The 16,580-nt window shown below is 38.0% G+C and overlaps 1 protein-coding gene across 2 annotated transcripts in view; it reads left to right on the top strand.

Annotated features, from left to right (window-relative positions):
- Syt1 (synaptotagmin 1) overlaps positions 1-16,410 on the top strand; it is a 34,890-nt gene extending 18,480 nt beyond the window's left edge. Inside the window, exons 4-9 of one of the 2 annotated variants that reach the window (XM_076778162.1) lie at positions 1,763-1,908; positions 1,997-2,089; positions 4,254-4,448; positions 4,568-4,744; positions 5,323-5,574; positions 7,495-16,410. In XM_076778162.1, the coding sequence (XP_076634277.1) occupies positions 1,763-1,908; positions 1,997-2,089; positions 4,254-4,448; positions 4,568-4,744; positions 5,323-5,574; positions 7,495-7,689 (1,058 nt within the window). In that variant the 3' untranslated portion in view covers positions 7,690-16,410. Of the gene's footprint in view, positions 1-1,762; positions 1,909-1,990; positions 2,090-4,253; positions 4,449-4,567; positions 4,745-5,322; positions 5,575-7,494 lie in introns of both variants that reach the window. The other variant, XM_076778161.1, reaches the window with a different exon arrangement.
- The last annotated feature ends 170 nt before the right edge of the window (positions 16,411-16,580 follow it).

The raw sequence follows: 16,580 nt of genomic DNA on the forward strand, positions 1-16,580 counted from the left end.
AACATGTGTATAACAAAAATCATTCCTTATTAGGGCAACTGACCTCTATTGATAAATGCTTGTTTCGTTAAATAACTAGTAAAATAATACAATAATTTGAATTAATTTGTTCAATTGTACAAAGAGTACATTTCCTATTAGAAATGAAATCTGTCTATAACTATTAATAATTATTTAGAATTCATTTAATTCCGAGCAATTTTTCTCTATACCTAGAAATTCCTCAAAATTACCAAGTTCCCTCAAGATACCAAGGACACCCTTTCGAGTAATTTATGGACAGATAGCTGTTCGTTAAAAAAATAATTTACTGATTGGACAGTAGATGCTTGCGGTGAAAGCTTACCAGAACAAATCCACAACCAGCTAACTAATAAACTAATAGAACTGATTGGTTGTGAGTTTGTGCACTTAAGCTGTCGCCCGCGAGTGGACCACGAGCATGCAAGTACCCACTGTTCAATCAGTATTAACGAGCTATAGGAGACATTGTGAACCAGGGGTGGCAAACCAAAGGCTCGCGAGCTAGTTATGGCTCCTTCCCCTACTTTCGTGTTCTGCTCAAGCGTAGTCATCGGATCGATACCGATTCAGGACATTCAACCAATACGATACCAAAATACTAGATAGAAAATATCGATATAACAATTTCAATAATTCACGAATTTATTTGATACGAAGGTATACACAGGCTCACGAAAGTATTCGAACGATGATATATTCCTAACTGAAATTTACACAAACCGTACAGTATAGTAAATATTTTGAAATTGTCGTATATATCGCGTATGGAAAATATGGGAGAATAACATGTAAAAATTTCATTGAAATCAAATAACATACAGGGTGTTCCACATTTTTCCGTACACACTTCAGCGTGTTCTACAAGTAAAACCAAGACTAATATGTTATATAACAAAAAATCCATAAATGCTTTGTTAAGGAGTTATAATAAAAATATGAACTGTAAAACTCGGTTAAGATTCAAGATATTGAAATAAGAAAATAAATTTATAATAAAATAGAATGGATCTTTTGTAAGCATTTAATATCGTGAATTTCTTTGCAATTTATTGAACATAAACTTGAACGATAGTTCAAAATTTTATGATAATAAAAAGTTATCGTCGAAGAAAGAATACTTCAGTACCCAAGGTAAATGATAGAAACTAAACTCTGATAAACAAATGTTTAAGCTATCCTCATAATTACATACTGCTAAAGTCTGTATGGAAAAATGCGGAACTCTCAGTGTGTTATTTGATTTAAATGAAATTTTTGCATGTTATTCTCACATATTCCCCATACGCGATGTATACGACAATTTCAAAATATTTATCATACTGTACGGTTTGTGTAAATTTCAATTAGGAATATGTCATCGTTCGAATACTTCCACGAGCCTGTGTGAATATCTGTTTGAAACGACTTATCATTCAAACCAACTGTTTTACTCTTTCAGAGCGATCAAACATCCCAGAGCCTCCGTATCTCGAACAAATCACACTAATCGTGCAACTTACTCTGTTCCAGTTCCCCGTCGAACATATTCACTCGTTCACGTACTCTTTTTACCCAAAAAAAATATTCATTCACGATACAGCGATCCCCGAACGAACGCTTACGCGCTTGCGAGTTACGCTTGAACGATAGTTGCGTCTAGAAATAAAATAACAAAAAAAAAAAATAAACCAAGCATCCACGACCCACCCCCGGAGCCAGGCGTTTTAATTCCATCGAATCTTCTTTTTCGCTTGAGTAGCCGTAGGCGTAGTAGTTCTCGGAATCTGCTTCTGCTGCATAAGAAGATGCTGTCGCAAAAGGCGATCCAAGGACGGGAAGAAAGGGTTGAAGGGAGCGGTGGACCTGAAATCGGTGCAGCTGCTGGGCACCACGTACAAGGACAAGGTACGGATTCGGTGTTCCGTGACTTCATTGTAGATTTTAGAAGCACACTTTACACTCGTGGAATCCACTTCGATCTGTTAAGGTCCAGCCGGATATGGAAGAACTGACCGATAACGCGGAGGAACCGGACGAGGCGGAGAGCAAGCAGAGCGAGGTGAAACTCGGCAAACTTCAGTTCAAGGTACGCTCCTGTTTCCTGTTTTCAAATCTCTTGTCTTCCAACGCCGCCTCGCAGAATTTTCCATCCCAATTTCGGTTCGATTTTCTTGAAATTTTTCATATGCAGGGAGGCTAAAACAAGACGAAGATGAAGAAAAGCAATTTGTTGATTGAGACTTCGTTAACAAGTTATTAACGTTTCAAGTTCTATACTGACCGAAAAATTTTTGGACAAAATTAAAAAATTTTAAATTGTTCTGGGAAAAAATATTTTTGGCTGCAGGGGTCAATTACAATTACTTTTGGTCAATAGACATACCCTCGAATTCCTAACCATTTTCAAGAAAAAAATTCCTTACCGAAAATATAATTTCTGGCCCGAAATGTCTGCCCGAATTTTCATGCAAATCTTTAAAACATCATAACTCCTGAACGGATTGGACGATTTTAACGTTTAAAAAAGCAAACTACGCGTATTTTGATAGAGAATATGTACAAATCGCAAAAATATTCGAAAAATTGGTCCTTGACCCCGCAAAATGAGAAAAACCCCATAAAAATGGTCCAATTTTCAAACAGCCATAACTCCTACAATTGTGAATATATTTCAATGAAACTTTTTTCTGAAGTAGAGCTCATGGGTACGTACAGAAAAGTATTAGATAATTTTTCTGTAGGGCGTCAAACAAAATTACTAAAAATCAAAAACGAATATTTAAGAAAAATCGACAGGGGGCAGGTGCCTAAATTTTTCGACGAAAAAAAAAAATTTCAAATCGTTCTGGAAAAATTATTTTTGGTTCGGGTGGTCAATTACAATCTTTTTGGTGAATAGACATACGTCCAAAATCCTATTCACTTTTGAGAAAAAAATTCTAACAGGTGTGAAACTTTTCGACGAAAAAAAAAATTTCAAATCGTTCTGAAAAAATTATTTTTTGTTGCAAATGTCAATTACAATCATTTTTGGTCGACTGACATACCCCTGAAATCCTAACCATTTTCGAGAAAAAAATTCCTTACCGAAAATATAATTTCTGGCCCGAAATGTCTGCCCGAATTTTCATGCGAATCTTTAAAACGTCATAATTTCTGAACGGATTGGACGATTTTAATGTTTAAAAAGGCAAACGACGCGTATTTTAGTGTAGAATATGTAGAAATTATAAAAATATTGAAAAAGTTGTTCCTTGAACCCGTAAAGTTAGAAAAACCCCATAAAAATGGCCCAATTTTCAAATGGTCATAACTCTTACAATAGTCAATGGATTTCATTGAAATTTAGTCTCGAAGTAGAGCTCATGGATACCTACAAAAAAGTATTAAACAACTTTTCTGTAGGGAGTCAAATAAAATTATTGAAAATGAAAATCTAATTTTTAAGAAAAATCGACAGGGGGTAGGTGCCTAAATTTTTCGACGAAAAAAAAAAATTTCAAATCGTTCTGAAAAAATTATTTTTGGTTCCGGGGGTCAATTACAATCATTTTTGGTGAATAGACATACGTCCAAAATCCTATTCACTTTTGAGAAAAAAATTCTAACAGGTGTGAAATTTTTCGACGAAAAAAAAAATTTCAAATCGTTCTGAAAAAATTATTTTTGGTTCCGGGGGTCAATTACAATCATTTTTGGTGAATAGACATACCTCCAAAATCCTATTCACTTTTGAGAAAAAAATTCGAACAGGTGTGAAACATTTCGACGAAAAAAAAAAATTTCAAATCGTTCTGAAAAAATTATTTTTAGTTGCAAATGTCAATTACAATCATTTTTGGTCGACTGACATACCCCTGAAATCCTAACCATTTTCGAGAAAAAATTCGTGTAGGTGGGCAAATTTTATTAATAATTTTTAACAATAATTTTCTATTCTTGATTTTCGTCTGATTTTGGCCTCTAGAATCTCTCATTAAAATGTTTCCGAAAGGTGGCTGAGCACCCTGTGTAGTCAATTTTCGTGCATTACAACACAGAAATCCGAAACATAAAGAAATTGTTTACCCTACGAAGACAGAAGGCCTGAAAACACTTGCATCAACGTTCCTAGATCCTCGTACAGATATCGTGAGACTCCGCCAGAAATAACGAGTCTCCAATGATTTTCTATCTCGACAGCCCCCGTGTCTCCAGCGAGTGATTATCGCGTCAGAAATGATCGATGCAGTAATAATAAATAATTACAGCTCGAATACGACTTCAACATGAACAGTCTGGCGGTAACAGTGATACAAGCGGAGGAGCTGCCAGCCTTGGACATGGGCGGAACGTCCGATCCGTACGTGAAGGTCTACCTGCTGCCCGACAAGAAGAAGAAATTCGAAACGAAAGTGCACAGGAAAACGCTCAATCCGGCCTTCAACGAGACTTTCACATTCAAGGTCAGTGTCGAGTTTTCACTCAGTAATATCGTCGATGTCGACGAAAGAACAGGACACGATTCTCCCATAGCGAACCGCTTTTTCTTCCGCGGTGAGTTAACGAAGTGTTCGTCTTCTAGAACGTTACTTACGGAGACGCGATGAACAAGACGCTGGTCTTCGCTATCTTCGACTTCGACAGGTTCTCCAAGCACGATCAAATCGGTGAAGTCAAGGTGCCGCTCTGCCAAGTAGATTTGGCCCAGACGATCGAGGAATGGAGGGAACTGCAGAGCGTCGAGGGCGAGGGCGGCCAGGTAATCTTCGTTTTAACGTGTTTTGAATACGTTTCAAGGAAATTATTTCAAACGTCGACCACAAGCAGACAGCGGATGTTTATGCAATTTGCAAAAATATAAGAATTACTTAAAGCATCAGGCGAATTATTATATTTAGAGATTGATACAACCCTCTACGAAGCTCTGACCTCCTTAATTCTATTAACAAAAATATGAATTTGCATAAAGATCCGCAGTCTAATCGTAAGAAAATAATTGAGAAAACCGATTATAAGAAACAGAGGTAAAATAAAATTGGAAATTTTTAATTACCTCTGGTATAACAGTTGTTTCTTGACTGTTAACTTTTCTGTTGTGAGAAGATAAATGAGTTTATCAAATTAATTATTATTAAAGAATTTTATTATAAGATGTTTTTAATTTATCTTCGGAGTAAATAAAATTAGACACATAACGAATTTATAGAATTCTTTTGTGTCAAGAACTTGAAAATATTTTATAATAGAATGTTTTAACCGAACTTGTAATCGAAGAAGAAAGTATAACTTAAATCAGAAAAAATCGTAACGCGATTTGTGTAAATCTGTTGATCGCAGGATAACAAATTGGGTGACATATGCTTTTCGCTGCGATACGTCCCCACGGCTGGTAAATTGACAGTGGTGATTCTGGAGGCAAAGAACCTGAAGAAGATGGACGTAGGTGGCCTGTCGGATCCATATGTGAAGATCGCTTTGATGCAAAACGGCAAGAGATTGAAGAAGAAGAAAACGTCCATCAAGAAGTGCACTCTTAATCCGTATTACAACGAATCGTTCACGTTTGAGGTACCCTTCGAGCAAATACAGGTACGTACCGTCTACGTTTATTTATTGCCCCTGTCTGTTTTCTTACTTTCGTTCGATACAATGAACAGACACAGGTAACATTAACCGTACACGTAACTCAGAACTTCTCTAACACCTCTTGCCGACTTTTGCACACGTTTTTCTTTTTAATTATGTTTTAGACAGAAACAATTACAGTAACTTTATTTATTAATCTGTTTGTATCCTGATAATTAGACTGCGGATTTTTATGTAAATTCATATTTTTATTAAGCTTAAAGAAATGGATGCTTTGTTGTCTGAACCCCTAAATGTAATAATTCGTGTCTTACTTTAACCATTTCTTATATTTTTGAATCCTGTAGCTTTCTGAGAATAAAAATTTCCCTTAAATGCATAAACATCCGCAGTTTACTGGTAATATAAGAAATTTAAGCTAGTTTGGCTCATTGCAAACGGACGTCTCGAATATTTAATAAAAATTCTGTCTGGAAATGAAAAGATAAATAATAAAATTATGACAACAACGTCGCTTTTAACAGGGGATGAATGAAGCATACGAAAATAGATGATCCGTGTGTAATGCGTCGATCAGCCCTTCATAAGATAGTAGTTTTTACTCAAATAACCTGCTTCGCTATTAATAAAAAAAAAAGCGTATCGCTCTTCGCAGCTTCTATTTTTGAAATATTAATAGCCTTCTGGTCTTTTATATCTTATGAATGTAAAAAAAGAATTTGCAATTTACGTTTATGCATTGCCTGATTCTCACAGCCTTATGAAGGGATTATTATTCAATTAAGCTTTTTGAAAATACCATACTTCCGGATCGTAAGGCCATTTACTTATATTTACTAGAATCTTTACTTATCGCTGAATAATATTATCTATAATGCATCTCTCGTATCTTCTAATCGCTATGCATGCCATTTGGAATCTGAAATATGATACACACACTATCCATCAAAAGTATTAGATCATGCCTTCGATACAAATACATTTTAATTTATTAAAACAATGTCATCGCGTTTTGCAATTTAAATATTTCCTTTCGAGGACACATACACTACTAAATCTTTAAAAATAACAATTAAACGTTTACTTTTTTTCATCAGTCTTCCATGAAACGAGTGATCGAATACTTTCGAGCTTATGTAGAAAACATACAATTTTATTTAATATTTATATAACATTTGCAAATCTCTTTCTCCGTACTGTGTAGAGACGACAAGTTATCCAACGAGTCTGATCAGTTATAGTAGAATCCCCTTCGTTGTAACCAATCGGACCAGTTAGCCAATTTCTCATTTTGCCATAATACTTTTCATCTAACGATCTTTTCACTACTCCTGAGTGCGATTAGAAGCTCGCGAAAATGTCTTCCATGAAACGAGTGATCAAATACTTTCGTGCTTATATAGAAAACATACAATTTTAATTAAAGTTTACACAATATTTAAATTTGCAAATCTCTTTCTCCGTACTATGCAGAGACGAAAAGTTATCCAGTGAGTCTGATCAGTATTAGTATAATCCCCTTCGTTGTAACCAATCGGACCAACTAGCCAACTTTTCGTCTTTCTACAATACTTTTCATCTAACGATCTTTTCACTACTCCTGAGCACGATTAAAAGCTCGCGAAAATGGATCCGGAAAGAATAGTAAAACTATTAGTAGATAAAATTAATTGTTTTCAACACAGAGGAAATAGATTTATCACTGTTTTTGGTTATTTACTTTCTGAAATTGATTCCTTTGGCATCCTCAAAGTACGTTAAATATAATCCTTTCGATCAGATCCGTTCTCGCGAGCATCGACACTTTAAAATTCTATAATTGGTACGGCTAGCGCTAGACTATTAATGGTCCCTCACGGTCCGGAAGTTATGGCGATGTATTATCCCGTGGGACGATACATTAACACGTAATTTCGCGTTTAGAAAGTGCAATTGGTTGTCACGGTAGTCGACTACGATCGTATCGGCACCTCAGAACCCATTGGGAAGGTCGTCTTGGGGTACAACGCGAGCGGAACAGAGTTGAGACACTGGTCCGACATGTTGGCATCCCCGAGACGTCCTATTGCTCAATGGCACACGCTTAAGGACCCCGAGGACGGCGACAAGAAGGACTAAGAGCGTTCAGTATGTCCAAGTTAAGGTAATGCACACCAAAGGTTCTAAGCATATACGACAAATGTACAGAAGCAGTTTTTTCGTTTCGTTACGTTACGTTCGCTTTCGCCCCCCCACTCGACAAACTATATATATTTTCCAACGATAACCCGTGGACGATACACCCGTACGAGGCAGGATTTTCTCTGGACAAAAGAAAGGAACGAATGAGTTGGACAAAAACGAACAAATATATCGGGATCGATAGAAAACGGATGCAACGATCTACGCCGGGTAAACCGATCGTTTATTCGCTGGGATAAAAAAAAAAAAAAGTCGTGCACGAAAACTAGAGAAAACAGTGAGAAAGTGCGATAGCCAGAGCGAAAGAGATAGAGCGAGAGAGAGAGAGAGAAAGAGTGAACGAGCGAAAGAGAGTAAATATGAAAAAGAGAAAAGGAAATAAATACTTAGTAGACTATTAATAATCTATTATTAACTAAATAACAATAAATACCATCAAGAAGATTTTAGTATTAACAATATGTTCTCATGAAGTGTAGAACCTTGTATATACGTATTATCTACTATACTTCTCCCCCTGTAGATGTAACATTTTGAATGAAACTTCAAGTAAATCGTCCTCTTCGAGGTATCTCGATGAAGCATTGAATATTTTGCAAACACGCGTTTTGACTTCCAAATACGATTTCCGAGGTAGCATGTTTCCTTTTGTCGTTTAATCGGAAACACGTTTGATAAGGTGTTTATAAGATACTAACGCTATTCGTCTTACTAGAAGTTATATATTTATACATATGCGTATACTATATATTTTATGTATATAGTATATAAAACATATATAGATATATAATGTATACGATGTAGATTGTGTCTTGAATTGCGTGGGTAGTTGTGTAATTTTGTTCGGGAATACGTTTAGCGACATTTGTACAGATCGATAGTCGTGTTCGTGCAACAACAAAAAATTATAAAAAATATTATTAATTATAGCAACGACGATTACATTGTAAAACAGTACACGTGTAATGATTACGAAGCGAAGACGTTCATTCTCATAAATAACGATATAATGTTCTAGCTGTTTTCGAAATATTTTTTTCTCGTTTCCCTTGGCGCGAAACGAGCTTCTCCCCGCTTATTCTCTCTCGTGATTTTCTCATTTACCCTGTGCTTTCCAAGTTTTCGACGTTAAAATCAACATTTTTGTTTACGATGCAAAAGGACAATGCTTTTAATCGCGATATCTTCAATACGATAACGACCTTATACTGTGCGCTACCTGTACAGGGAATTCGATCGATCGAAACGAGAGAACGTGTCGGGGCGGGAAATTCAAATTCTTCCGCGAGAAATAGCAAATAAACGAGGATGCACGCGGCCTTCTACGGGTTTCGCTCGCTCGCGAACGCCACGGAAGTTTTTGTTATATCAGCGTCCCTCGATTATGATGCTTTTACTAGTATCGTTTCATAGATTCACTTGTTTTATCGACGAAGCCGTCGTAATCGATGGATACGCGTACGGCGGTTCGTCCGCGAACGAAACGCGAAGACGACGCGGGCGGGCATACATACAGTTTCGATCGATACGAGTTCTCGACAATCGAAGACACCGATAGATCGATGAAATCGAACGCGTTCGATTTTCCCGCGCTTCCGATGTTTTCGTCGAAACGAATATACATACGCGTGTACGTGCAACTGTAAACATATTCGGATATATACGATACATGTATTATATATATAAATATTTACCACGTGTTATATATGCAGATACTGTTATTGTTTTTAAAAACGTAACGGGCCTACCGATTGTACGACTTGCGTTACCGTTTCGTTGATCTGTTTCTTGGAACATGGACATGGCAACAAAAACAAACAAAAATATATATATATATATATACATATATGGAGTAGCGAACGACGATTCTCTGTGTAAACTTCGGGGATCGAGGAAGAAATCGAAAACGAGAACGCTATTATTAAATCAATTACGAACGTCCCAAGACCTACAAGGCATTATATATTATACATATATTATATACTATATATATATATGTATCCTTTGAGAAGAGATAAAAATCGATTGTTAGAGAACGTGACTTTATACAGTATTAACTGAGTTCGACTGCTGTAAAAAAGAAAAGAAAAAAAAAGTAATTCATATATATTTTATTGCATCGTTGACCTTGAAGCTTCGAATTCGACTGAAAGAGACTAAAGAAAACGGGTCGATTGGTACAATAAAAGTAGCGTTTTTCGCGTGATACGTGTTCCAAAACTAAAAACAAGAAAAAATGTACGTTATTAGAAATCGAACCCACTCCTTCCTCCCCCGTATCCTCGTCCCCCAAAGAGAACTTCCTTCGACACGCACCGATGACCGTTTCCCCGTCAGTCTGAATCGACAGCCGATCAAAGAGTTCGTGATTTTTAGCGAATATGAGAAAAAAAACGGACCCACGTATTTAAACGGGCCACGACGCTTCTTCGAGCTCACTTCCCCCCCCCCCCTCTCCCCTCCTTTTGACCCACCTACTACACTATTCGTCGCCGAACAACGCATATAGAGACTGTAAATATCACGCTGTGAATATTTCAGAGACTCCGGTCCACGATGTCTGCATGTATACATATGTCCATTCGAACTTCATCGTAACACTAGAACGATTAATTCTTTCGTAAGGCTCGACATTTTATCTTTACGCTCGTCTCTTAATTTAATTTCCCAAGGAAGAACGATAAATACAATTGCACGCGATCAGAGTTGTAGTAATCATGTAACGATATCACTACCGATAAATTAGTAATAACGTTAAATTACGCGTAAAACGGTAACGTATCGTGGGGAATGTCAGATATAATATATATATATGTATCCAACAGATTTGCCGATTACGTATGATTTTTAGCTTCTTATCGTTCGAAAGATACGTAAGGTAAGAGAAGAATAACGAGGACGGACGTTGACTTACAAAAAAATATCCTCGACGAGGGACGCATACCTTTCCTCGCATACTCCCACACGATCTCGAAGCTAATCCAGTGATATATTCGCCCGTGTATCTGTTATATTCGATTGTTACCGATCACCTCTTAACTTAAGGATGAGCCAATGTTCCGTGAAACTCGAGGCGACGCGAGTTTCGTCGCGTTTCGTGGAACACGGGTAAAAGTAACGTGCACCATCGACGCTATGAACAAAGAAACACTTTTCTCGATTCGGTTGACTCTGTGTTGCATTCAAAGAGAAAGAAAAAAGCGAAAAAAAAAAACGTAATAGATCTTTGGTTAGCGATGTACATAAATTCGCGTTTAAGAATTTATCTGCGTTCACGCTCCTTTCTTTCGTTCGCCGCAGATTTTCCGTAGAGAACTTGAATATTCCCCGATCGTGCGACGTTAATTTAAGCTTACCGTAACGTTCGTTACATTAAAATTAACGTAGCATTAATTTTATACCGCGGGGAAACGAAAAAGGGGATCAAGAAAGATGATTGCTTTGTCTCTGTTTTCATTTCGTAACCGCTTATATAACCGAGCCCGTGAAAGGGTTCGTTCGAAGACTCGATGCGAGGATACGATCGCCGATCAGAGTATCTAGTCCGATGAATAAAAAAATAAATAATGAAATACCGTTTAAGTCACCCGAGAGATAACAACGCATAGCGAAAGTACGACTTTGCCGACGGAATCGATATATTCGTTGCTATATTCGCACGCTTTGCACTGGAAACGTAACATGGCTTGGTAACTACCGCGTACTCAATATCGTTTCGTTGTTATATTTTTTTAAACAAGAAATTATGAAACGTCCCGAATCAGCTCTGCCTATAGTCGAATGGTTCGTGTCACCGCTAACGACAGCGTTTCGGTCGGCAAAGTAGTGCGTCGATTCACACGTGCAGTCTAGAAAAACAGCACTCGTTAGCATACATACGACCGATCATCGCAAACTAACATAGGAAGCGTAGATTAGAGGTGTGTATAAGCGTAGAGCACATAGAGAGCGCAGACCCTTAGATATATTCATTCCAGTTCCGGTTTTCTTATCGCGCGCGAAGATGCGCTTGAATACCACATCGTCACTGTACTCAGATTTGGTTCTATCATTTTTTCAGGACCAATTATCATAAACGATTATATCGGTAGCATGTTCGAGTCATGTTATTATGCAGCATTGTACTTAAAACTTTAACGAGAAATAAAGATGGGTTAACTGTTTAAATAAACCGTCGCGACGCCCGACATCGATCGAATGATCCACGACGGATCGCTTACACGCGCGACGAACTAAACGTAATATTTCGAACACCGTCCTGGGTCTTCTAATTTCAACGTAGAATCGAGTAATGCCGGATTTTCATTTTCAAAGGAATAATTTTTGTACAATGTTCCGAGTTACAGACACCGATGCAGCTCACTCCTCTGAACCGTGCGCCTTCGACATTCTCGACAAAGATTTCTTTTCGATGAATTAAATTCTTTATGCAGATCGATTTAAAATCGATCTTTAAGAAGGATATCGCGGTTTAGAGGGGAACCGAGCATGTTCCAAATTAAAAATATTTAAATACAACGTTACTTCTAAACTTACTCTTATCCTCTTTTAATATTATCCAATGTTTTGTACTTTCCTGACCAACGAACAGTGTACGATCGAGATATCGATAGTAAAGCGTATAAACAAAAATAATGTGACTGACAATGAAGCTACAAATTCTTCGTACCATTTTCAGACGAAACGATCCGCTCATCCACTTCATGAAGTTAAGATCTCATCGTGTAGGCTTCCCATTCCAATAATTCCCCCCCCCCCCCCGTCCCCTTCCGAAAAGAAAAACCGAATTGCCTCGAAGTATCAGCGTTATTACCGTGGTCGAATCGGGGTACGTGCACCTTGGATTCGTCACGATTACGCGAAAACCCTCGCGGGACGACGCAATCCGCGAACGTGCACGCGAACGGCAACAAGCCAGCTTGTAAATATAGCGTCGGCGGAAGTAACGTACCGTTTTATGACTATTATCGGCGCTACCATTGTCTACGTAACGTCTGAATAGTGCCTTTCATTGCTTTCGAAATGATTTCCGCGTGTAAAGCCACTGGTGTACGACAATCGATCGATGTCGCCGTTCGCGACGTGACGTTGAAGAAAGGATAAAGAATAATAATGCTATAGCCACGATGCGAAAAGATGGAAGCAAGAGAGAAGTAACCACCGATCGGGGGTACTCGTTAGTACGCGTATGGTCTGTATGTGGGTACAACGTGCGCCAAATACATCGATGAAGAAAGAAAATATATCGTCGATCGGCACGATCCATCGATCCATTATCATTTTACCATAAGCAGTACGGGTACTATTCGAGTAAACGGGTCGATCGTCCTCGTAAAATGAAAAAAATAATAATAATAATAATAATAATATTATTACTAATAACGATAATTAAAGAAAAAGAAAAAAAAAAATCGCAACGCGTAGTGGTTGTAGTCGAGTAGATCGTATACACGGTGATATACGAGATGCGACGGACAAACATTCGAATCGATAAGTGGCAATCGATCCGAGCAGGCTCACGAATGTGTACGTTGACTGTACGTAGAGAGTCGAACAGTGTTGAAAGCGATATTCGAGAAATATTCTTTTCGATCCCGACGGTCACGTGTTTTCCGTTTTACTGTTTTACCGACGGATCGATATTTATATTCAGTGTTGTTTGAATCTAACCCTTCGACGACGAAGTTACTATTCCAATCAATAGTGTCTTGACCTGTGCTACACGTGTTCCGAGTCCCGCGTCCTTCTCTTTGGGAAAAGAAAAATCTATAAATATAAATATACAAATTTTCAATCGCTATCGATGTAACAAAACGTATAATTCGTACGTTTAACTTGTCGCGTGCAATACGAATCAACGTTATATGGCGTGTATGTGTCTGTTAAAATTACGAGATTACGATGGAATTAAATTATCAAGTCTTAGTAATTTGGCGACATCCTCGCTTCCGATCATCTCACTTGTTCTTAGAGGGTAACGTTTTTATTTCCCGCCATTTATTCGTCAACCATAGATCGAACGATACTTTGATAAACGTGCGATTCGAATACAATGCTAGTGGTAAATTTCGTCTGTTGGAGCAACTCGCGCAAAGATTACTGATTTCGTTGTCGAGGGTTTTAAAAAAAAAAAAAAAGAACCAGTTCCGTTTCTATGCTACGAAGGCTTGATCTTTAAAACTTACAACGTAATCGGAATTCAGCACTGTACTTAGCGATCGGAGCACGCTCGAAAGCATTTGGCGAAGTTGGGAGCGAATCTACGGCGAAAATGCGAGCATACAATACGTGCCTAAGATCTCGATGCCTGTGATTTTTTACGAAGCGTATAAACTGCTCATAGCAATCGTGAAAATGGTGCAAATTTCCAAACGATTATTAATTTACTTGCAAATCGGTTCCAACGTTTTAAAACCCTCTTACCGGTGGAAAGATAATACGCCTTTCAGCTGTGTCGATAATAAATCTTCAACTACCTTCCACGAGACGATGAAGTTCGATGTAAACGGTGCAGGAAATTCGACCGTCAATTTGGAAACCGAACAATATTATTAATATAAACGATGAGTTTAAAAAATACTTTTTTGTATCGTGCATTTAAATATATTTTTTTTTTTATTTCTCGTTATTATTGTATTTACGTGACCCTGTCGAAGTCATGCGATCTTGTTTAGATCCACTTGGTCGTTTCGTGGAACGTACTCTATAAAAGTTTATCTAGCGACGACCATTATCGATCATCGGTAGCACTCGCGATTTATCGAAGTCACGCACACAGTCAAACACCATTTGTTCTTCCCATCGATTTACCAACGATTCCCTTAAAGTAGACTACGCCAGTCTTTCGAGCATGGTCGTTTTTGTTAGCAGTGGCCTGAGTCCTTCGAAGTCTGTTCAATTTGACCGCGTATCAGCGGGGCACTGATTTGAACAATAAACGTACCGATTGTCACGTTAGCGTTATTAACGATTATCCAAAGACGTACCTGTACGTCGGTCCAAATTGCCCGTAGCGACGAAGCACGATGATGTAAATAAAGAAGAAGAAGAAGCAGAAATACGTTGAATCTTTGTAAAGCCTTAGTTTAGCCTAACGATAACGTCAAATAGTCCCCTTTAGTTGATGTTTCTCCTCGAGTAGAACGATGCAGCAGCAGAATAGGAATAATTGCGTGTAGAGTTAAAGGATCGTCCAAGATATCATAATTCACCAACGATCGCGCGAATCACTCCGCTTTCTGACTTTCCTTCACCGTGATTCGTCACTAAAGAGTCTCTCTAATAATCGTAACAAGTTCCCCTTTACCCTTTTGGGACGGTTTTCAAAAATATCCTCGTGCGTACGTAAACGATAACAAATCTCTTTCTATCGACCGTACTATTTTTTATATCGCTATTGCCAGTCGACGTCAACGAACAATAACTATATTTCAAGAAATCGCTAAATATTTAAATTCCTCGTCGTTGCTTACGAGCCCCTAGAACCGCGGTTAGAAGTCTAATAGAACGATACTATCCTAAGGAAGGTTAAGAAATTACTCTTTCGAGCGCAAAACATTTCGTTTCGACGATAATTCAAACAATTCACGTACGGTGTGACTATTGCAATCGGAGAGGCTAGGTGGAGATTCTAGCTTTCCTCCACTCCTGGAACGATCGCTGACGTCTCTAAAAATCGACTGAGACGACCGATATCGGGATCATCGAGCACGAGAAACGAGTCGTGGAGCGGGGGCGGTGGGGGAAAGAAGCATCTGCCCTGGCCTCGCTGATCGCGAAAGTAAAATTTGCTCGTTGACGCGTTTCAATTGAACGAAAACGAACTCTTCGTGTGGACGTTGCCGTCGCGAAAGGGTCCAAGCAAAGAAATATTTTGAAACAATGATAGATTGTACCAACTATTGACAACGATCGAGAATATATTTATACGTTGATAAAACGCAACATTGTAAACATTAAACGAGAAAGAAAACAAGAAAAACAGAAAAAAAAAAAAAAAGAAGATAAGAAACGAAAATCTCAAGCGCACACACAGCTCGTTCTAGTTGTTGAAGCATCGTTCTGGCTCCCGGAAGAAAAGACTCCGTGCTAGATCGTTCGATTTCCGTTTGTCATTTTTCACCGAGCAACGGGAAACTGTCCATTTTTTATGGTAGAACCTACGTTATTCGCCGTATGGTGTAGAGAATTTATTTCTAACTTTATTATCTATATATAATATGTATATATGTATACGTGTGTATATATACATTTATGTATATGTATGTATATGTATATACATGAAAATTGAAGTCTTACGTTTCGGGACGATGCCCGACGAGAGCGAAACGCGCCGACGCCGGGATCACTGCGGTCGCGTCGTAGATCGCGATCGATAACTTACGATCGATCACGAGCATCGTTCCAGCGATGGAACGCGATGAAACGTGGAGCAGACGAAGGGACGCGTTCCCTGTTACTTCGCACTCGAGCCAACCTGAAAAACGAAGCCCTGATCGCCTCCAGCTTGAAACGTGGATGTCTTAACAACTTGTAATCATTCCATTGCATATTATACATAAATTAAGGTTTAGCGCGACAGTGTACTGTAAATCCATAGAAGTTATTATTATATCGTAATTATTATGTAATAAATATTGTTGTTAACATAAAAATGACCGAGACGAATTTTTTCTTAAGGGAGGGAGCACCACTGTGACGACTGAAAATAAAGGTAATTTTCAAGAATTTTTTGGACGTAACTGTGCAACTTTTTCTGATGAATGTTTTCGACAAAATACATTTCTTAAACTACTTTTTACAAAAATTACGTTTGAAAATATTAATTA

This window comes from Colletes latitarsis, chromosome 11, assembly GCF_051014445.1.
Source record: "Colletes latitarsis isolate SP2378_abdomen chromosome 11, iyColLati1, whole genome shotgun sequence".
NCBI lineage: Eukaryota > Metazoa > Arthropoda > Insecta > Hymenoptera > Colletidae > Colletes > Colletes latitarsis.